This window comes from Cibotium barometz, chromosome 8, assembly GCF_041138505.1.
Source record: "Cibotium barometz isolate CiBa-2024 chromosome 8, ASM4113850v1, whole genome shotgun sequence".
Taxonomy (NCBI): Eukaryota; Viridiplantae; Streptophyta; class Polypodiopsida; order Cyatheales; family Cibotiaceae; genus Cibotium; species Cibotium barometz.
Window position 1 is genome coordinate 22,711,728 of NC_141053.1, and position 7,939 is coordinate 22,719,666.

The 7,939-nt window shown below is 51.6% G+C and overlaps 1 protein-coding gene across 1 annotated transcript; it reads right to left on the minus strand.

Moving 5' to 3' along the window:
- Positions 1 to 5,111: 5,111 nt before the first annotated feature.
- Positions 5,112 to 7,521, minus strand: LOC147636050 (uncharacterized). The gene is made up of 3 exons (XM_086801078.1): positions 6,481 to 7,521; positions 6,232 to 6,372; positions 5,112 to 6,136 (listed from the first exon to the last, which is right to left on the minus strand). The coding sequence occupies exons 1-3, from the start codon at positions 7,198 to 7,200 to the stop codon at positions 5,153 to 5,155; spliced, it is 1,845 nt and encodes a 614-aa protein (XP_086657204.1). The 5' UTR covers positions 7,201 to 7,521; the 3' UTR covers positions 5,112 to 5,152.
- Positions 7,522 to 7,939: the final 418 nt, after the last annotated feature.

Below are 7,939 nucleotides of genomic sequence, written 5' to 3' on the forward strand. Positions count from 1 at the left end.
AGGCTCATGTAGATGGGATAGCGAGTACCCCCGAGACCCGTGTCATTATTCGAGAGTATCATTTCTATATCAGTGATGATCGTTCACATGATGCACATTTTGTGCAACACTGCTTTCGTCTCCATGACGATTTTTTAGGAGATTGTGGGATCAGACATGTCCAGCGATGGGTTTGGTCGGATGGTTGTGGCGCACAGTTCAAGTCATCACGTCAATTCTATTGGCTCTACAGGTTGTACTTATGGCTTTCTTACATTTTCAATTAAACTAAATTCACTAGAACATCTTAAAGAAAACAATAACTAAGACTATCTTTTATGGATTTATAGGTGGCATGTGCAGTCTAGTATCCCAGTGATTTGGTCATTCTTTGAGACTGGTCACGGGAAGGGTGAGCATGATGGTGCAGGCGCGTGTGTGAAACGTGCCTTGAGGCGTCATCAGCTGCGACAGGATGCTCAGCGGTTCAGAGATGCGGGCCACGTAGTCGAGTGGTGCTCCCAACATTTGTGTGGGAGTGCAGCATCATCGTACCCCAGACGTGATGCTCGGATTGTCAGGAGATTTTTTTGGCATGTGGATGGTGGCACGATTGACCGCAGAGCCTCCCATGATTGTGACACAGTACCTGGCACCTTGGGCTTACATTCCATCAGGAGCACGTGCATGGCGGCCCCCACGATTTACACACGACGGTTTGCATGCTTCTGTGGAGCATGTATGGATGGCGATTGGTCACATTGTGCCTCGAGAGGATGGGCAGATGCATGGATACAGACATTCCTCTCCCCCGAGCATCCTTCACATCCAGTGGTGTCTGTTGAGCACACAGGTCCTGCGTTCATGGTCAGTTATGATGACCTGACAGATTTGCTACAGGAGGGTGATGTATTTGCTGTTATTGCCAGTGAGGGAAACAGCGAGGGAGTAGACTACTATCTGATGAGTTGCACTAGGCCAAAGTGCATGCTTGACCAGGATACAGTGGATGATCATGGGTTTTCTTATGACGCCCATAGCATGATTGTGGCAGGCCGGTTCTACCAGCAGATTCGACTTCATCGGGGGAGTCTTGAGTTCCAGCAGTGGAAGTGGGAGTTAGAGGCATTTCAGTTCTCTCATCTAGTGGTTGCTACCAGGCTCACTCTTGTTCGAGTACAGAGCCGAAAACACAGTTCTCACCCTCGTTTTCGGCTTCGAGTGGATGACCATGAGAGCATTCTAGAGCAGTTGAGAGCTAGAGAGGGTGCTGCTGACTAGATCTCTATCTTGATAGTGACTAAACTCAGACTAGCTGGGTTAGCTCACTTACATTGTACTTAGATTTTTGGGCAGTGACTAACCTCAGACTAGCTGGGGTAGCTCATTTTCATTCTGATGTACTTATTTGATGTTTATATCATTATGAGTTTTCTCATTATTGAGTATCATTACATTTTAGTTGATGTTCTTGATTTTATTATATTTTTTAACACTTTGGCTATCATATTGTTTGTTGAAAATCTCCATGTGGGGGGGGCCCACCCCCACACGCTTGCAAAGTTTGGTCCCCATCGGAGCATGTTTGGATTGGCAATGGGCGCCCAGTGCGGGTTTTTCAAGTCTCTTGGTGCTTAAGAGGCCATGGAAAATCCGGGCCTTCCCCATACCATCGTACCCAAACATGCTCCGATGGGGACCAAACTTTGCAAGCGTGTGGGGGGGGCCCACCCCCACACGCTTGCAAAGTTTGGTCCCCATCGGAGCATGTTTGGATTGGCAATGGGCGCCCAGTGCGGGTTTTTCAAGTCTCTTGGTGCTTAAGAGGCCATGGAAAATCCGGGCCTTCCCCATACCATCGTACCCAAACATGCTCCGATGGGGACCAAACTTTGCAAGAATGTGGGGGGGGCCCACCCCCACACGCTTGCAAAGTTTGGTCCCCATCGGAGCATGTTTGGGTACGATGGTATGGGGAAGGCCCGGATTTTCCATGGCCTCTTAAGCACCAAGAGACTTGAAAAAACCGCACTGGGCGCCCATTGCCAACCCAAACATGCTCCGATGGGGACCAAACTTTGCAAGCATGTGGGGGGGGCCCACCCCCACACGCTTGCAAAGTTTGGTCCCCATCGGAGCATGTTTGAGTACGATGGTATAGGGAAGGCCCGGATTTTCCATGGCCTCTTAAGCACCAAGAGACTTGAAAAACCCGCACTGGGCGCCCATTGCCAACCCAAACATGCTCCGATGGGGACCAAACTTTGCAAGCATGTGGGGGGGGCCCACCCCCACATGCTTGCAAAGTTTGGTCCCCATCGGAGCATGTTTGGGTACGATGGTATGGGGAAGGCCCGGATTTTCCATGGCCTCTTAAGCACCAAGAGACTTGAAAAACCCGCACTGGGCGCCCATTGCCAACCCAAACATGCTCTGATGGGGACCAAACTTTGCAAGCATGTGGGGGGGGCCCACCCCCACACGCTTGCAAAGTTTGGTCCCCATCGGAGCATGTTTGGGTACGATGGTATGGGGAAGGCCCGGATTTTCCATGGCCTCTTAAGCACCAAGAGACTTGAAAAAACCGCACTGGGCGCCCATTGCCAACCCAAACATGCTCCGATGCGGACCAAACTTTGCAAGCATGTGGGGGGGGCCCACCCCCACACGCTTGCAAAGTTTGGTCCCCATCGGAGCATGTTTGGGTACGATGGTATGGGGAAGGCCCGGATTTTCCATGGCCTCTTAAGCACCAAGAGACTTGAAAAAACCGCACTGGGCGCCCATTGCCAATCCAAACATGCTCCGATGCGGACCAAACTTTGAAAGCGTGTGGGGGTGGGCCCCCCCCACATGCTTGCAAAGTTTGGTCCCCATCGGAGCATGTTTGGGTACGATGGTATGGGGAAGGCCCGGATTTTCCATGGCCTCTTAAGCACCAAGAGACTTGAAAAAACCGCACTGGGCGCCCATTGCCAACCCAAACATGCTCCGATGGGGACCAAACTTTGCAAGAATGTGGGGGGGGCCCACCCCCACACGCTTGCAAAGTTTGGTCCCCATCGGAGCATGTTTGGGTACGATGGTATGGGGAAGGCCCGGATTTTCCATGGCCTCTTAAGCACCAAGAGACTTGAAAAAACCGCACTGGGCGCCCATTGCCAACCCAAACATGCTCCGATGGGGACCAAACTTTGCAAGCATGTGGGGGGGGCCCACCCCCACACGCTTGCAAAGTTTGGTCCCCATCGGAGCATGTTTGAGTACGATGGTATGGGGAAGGCCCGGATTTTCCATGGCCTCTTAAGCACCAAGAGACTTGAAAAAACCGCACTGGGCGCCCATTGCCAACCCAAACATGCTCCGATGGGGACCAAACTTTGCAAGCATGTGGGGGGGGCCCACCCCCACATGCTTGCAAAGTTTGGTCCACATCGGAGCATGTTTGAGTACGATGGTATGGGGAAGGCCCGGATTTTCCATGGCCTCTTAAGCACCAAGAGACTTGAAAAAACCACACTGGGCGCCCATTGCCAACCCAAACATGCTCCGATGGGGACCAAACTTTGCAAGCATGTGGGGGGGGCCCACCCCCACATGCTTGCAAAGTTTGGTCCCCATCGGAGCATGTTTGGGTACGATGGTATAGGGAAGGCCCGGATTTTCCATGGCCTCTTAAGCACCAAGAGACTTGAAAAACCCGCACTGGGCGCCCATTGCCAACCCAAACATGCTCCGATGGGGACCAAACTTTGCAAGCATGTGGGGGGGGCCCACCCCCACATGCTTGCAAAGTTTGGTCCCCATCGGAGCATGTTTGGGTACGATGGTATGGGGAAGGCCCGGATTTTCCATGGCCTCTTAAGCACCAAGAGACTTGAAAAACCCGCACTGGGCGCCCATTGCCAACCCAAACATGCTCCGATGGGGACCAAACTTTGCAAGCATGTGGGGGGGGCCCACCCCCACACGCTTGCAAAGTTTGGTCCCCATCGGAGCATGTTTGGGTACGATGGTATGGGGAAGGCCCGGATTTTCCATGGCCTCTTAAGCACCAAGAGACTTGAAAAAACCGCACTGGGCGCCCATTGCCAATCCAAACATGCTCCGATGGGGACCAAACTTTGCAAGCATGTGGGGGGGGCCCACCCCCACATGCTTGCAAAGTTTGGTCCCCATCGGAGCATGTTTGGGTACGATGGTATGGGGAAGGCCCGGATTTTCCATGGCCTCTTAAGCACCAAGAGACTTGAAAAACCCGCACTGGGCGCCCATTGCCAATCCAAACATGCTCCGATGGGGACCAAACTTTGCAAGCATGTGGGGGGGGCCCACCCCCACATGCTTGCAAAGTTTGGTCCCCATCGGAGCATGTTTGGGTACGATGGTATGGGGAAGGCCCGGATTTTCCATGGCCTCTTAAGCACCAAGAGACTTGAAAAACCCGCACTGGGCGCCCATTGCCAATCCAAACATGCTCCGATGGGGACCAAACTTTGCAAGCATGTGGGGGGGGCCCACCCCCACATGCTTGCAAAGTTTGGTCCCCATCGGAGCATGTTTGGGTACGACGGTATGGGGAAGGCCCGGATTTTCCATGGCCTCTTAAGCACCAAGAGACTTGAAAAACCCGCACTGGGCGCCGATTGCCAACCCAAACATGCTTTGATTGTGACCAAACTTTGCAAGCATGTGGGGGGGGCCCACCCCCACACGCTTGCAAAGTTTGGTCCCCATCGGAGCATGTTTGGGTACGATGGTATGGGGAAGGCCCGGATTTTCCATGGCCTCTTAAGCACCAAGAGACTTGAAAAAACCACACTGGGCGCCCATTGCCAACCCAAACATGCTCCGATGGGGACCAAACTTTGCAAGCATGTGGGGGGGGCCCACCCCCACATGCTTGCAAAGTTTGGTCCCCATCGGAGCATGTTTGGGTACGATGGCATGGAGATTTTCAACAAACAATATGATAGCAAAAGTGTTAAGAAATATAATAAAATCAAGAACATCAACTAAAATGTAATGATACTCAATAATGAGAAAACTCATAATGATATAAACATCAAATAAGTACATCAGAATGAAAATGAGCTACCCCAGCTAGCCTGAGGTTAGTCACTGCCCAAAAATCTAAGTACAATGTAAGTGAGCTAACCCAGCTAGTCTGAGTTTAGTCACTATCAACAGCAACCCAATCAAAATCGTCATCTCTAACTGCCGGTCGACGTGCGCGTCGAGGCTGCTGTGCACGTCGAGGCGGCTGTGCCGGCTGCGGGGGTCGTCGAATGTCTGCGGGGAGGTCTGCCTCAAAGGAAGGATCGTGAGCTGGTGCCGGTATACTCGGGAGCTCACGAGTCCCAAAAGCTGCTATGGCCCTCTCTCTCTCTCTGCGTCGTGCTAATGCAAGACGCCTCTGTCTGTACACCCAAAATCTATAATCTGCAATGGTGCGTGTCTGCCACTCTGCTCGTGTAAGCTCCTCTGCTGTAAGGACACGCTGCTCATGAGAAGCAGCACTGCTGCTAGCACCATCACCCGCTGTGCCACTAGGGCCAGCACCACCCACGCGCTCAAATGCTGTCACCTGGCTCTCATGTAGCACTCTCTGGTAAGCGTCGAACTCATGTGAGCTCCACTCTATCTCAGGAGGCACCTCAGGCTCCTGGGCTCTATCGTCGAAGGCGTCGAGTCCCAAGTCCATAGCTGATGTAAAGTCGACAGGCCTCCCAGTCCTGGCATCTACTCGTACAAGGCCTGGGTGAAGATCATCGATGCCCAATACCCTGTACGTCGCTAAGTCGACGCGTGCACGGCAGGATGGGCATGCTGAGAACCGGACGAGCTCCTGGGTGATGCAAGACAAGTGGAAAATATGTCCACATCCTAGGGCATATCCTCCTGTACTGTCAATGTCCTCGATGCATAAACAGCAGCACGCATCCCGTAGGAAGGGAGGTGCATCCTGAGGGAGAGGTCGTCGAAAAACCTCTGTGATAGGCCGTGGATATAACGGTAGGTAAGGCACTGTCACATCGGATGATCTACGATACTCTCGAACATGCAGCATCAGCTGCTCTGCCCTGTGCTGGGCAATCTGCTCCATGATCTGATGATGCTGTGCCTCAGCTCTGGAGCTCTCTACCTCGGTCCGAGCCTACGCAAAAAAGTAAAGCATTAAAATATTTGGTTAGTCTCTCATTAGGTATTACTTAAAGAAATTTGTAACTTAAACGTGCAAGAGAAACCTACCTGCTGGATGTCGGACTCTCTCAGATGCTGTGCCTCTGCAGTAGCTGCCTCTGCCATCTGTAATGCAGCTCGGAGGCGGTCTATCTCCGCTCTCGCCTCTACCAACTCCTGAGTGAGCCTCTGAGTGGCAGGTGTGGGAACCTGCGTGACACAATCAACCATGCTGCTCATGTAAAAATATAGAAAAGTACATATAAACATGAAGATAAATGACCAAAAAAACTTAAGACGTAATCTATATGTAAATACCTCCACATCTGTCGTCGGTATAGCTCGTGAGAATAGGCGCACCACGTGCTGGATGCTCTCCGTGGTACTCCGTACGTCAATGCCGACCTGCGTGCCAAGAGCCTCTACTGTCGACAATGGCACAAAGGAAGGATCTGTGGCGGCAGGTGCTACACGAAGTGCTGGTGGAGGCCGCCTACCCTGGTCCTGGAGACGGCCTCGGCCAGCACCACCACCCGGACGATGGCTGGTGTAATCGACCTCCTCCCCTAAGACAAACTCCGCATATAACTGCTTTGCGAAGTATATGGGGATCTGGCGGTTGTTCGGCATCCTCCCATATGCGGCAACATATCGACTATAGATATGTGCCGCCATACGAGGATGCGAACACCGCGAAATAGTGAGGGGCTTCCCCGCCCCGGGCCTCATCCCACGACTATCGAGGAAAAGATCTAGGAAAGCCCCATCCCTAATAGGAGCAAGATCACAGACCTGACGATATGTCAGGCCATGTGACACCGGAGCAGCGCGATGGTGGGCTATCCACTCATCTACATAAACAATATCGTGAAGGCTACGAAGGGACGCAAGCATCGCCTCCAAGTCTGCCACGATATGTAATGTAGACGGAGTGTCTCTAGCACTCCTACGGATAGCCGCTAGCTCACGGTCTATCTCCGCGATGAGGTCCGCAATAGATGAGCGGCCCTCCTCGTGGCCCTCCTCGTGGCCCTCCATGCTAAAACCTAAGCCCAATGTGAAGGGTCCAATGTGAAGGGTCTAATGTGAAAGGTCTAATGTGAAAGGTCTAATGCTTAGTGCTAAGTAGCACTAATGAAGCTAAAAACAAAGCTAATGGGCTCACTAACACTAATCCAAATCAAGAGAGAGCAAGGGAGTGAAAACGACTTGTGAAAATGAGCCAAAAAAAAAAGTTTTCCGGTTTTATAACCTCGATCGAGGTTCGGTAACATCATGCAATTTAGGGTTTGCAAGATTAACGCTCTGGATATTAGGGTTAGTGCAACATACGGCCAAGATACACACCTAATTCTAGGGTTGGGGAAGGATCGACGGCTGAGATTTGATATTAATATCTCGATCGAGGTAATTGGACGGCCACGATTTAGAGGCATTACCACGAAAAGGTATCTCGACGGTCAACATTCATTATATACCTCGATCGAGATATTTAAACGGCCGAGATTGCATCTTCCAGCGTACGTAAATGGACGGTATAGATTGCGTTTCCTTATCTCGATCGAGATAATTGGACGGTGGATATTGCATCTACGTATCTCGATCGAGATATTCGGACGGTGCAGATTGAATCTCTATATCACGATCGAGATATTTGGACGGCTGAGATTTGAACTCAGTATCTCGATCGAGATATGGGGACGGTGGAGATTGTATCCGATTACCTCGAACAATGAATGGTCGCGATTGGATGTATATTTCTCGTTCGAGATACGTG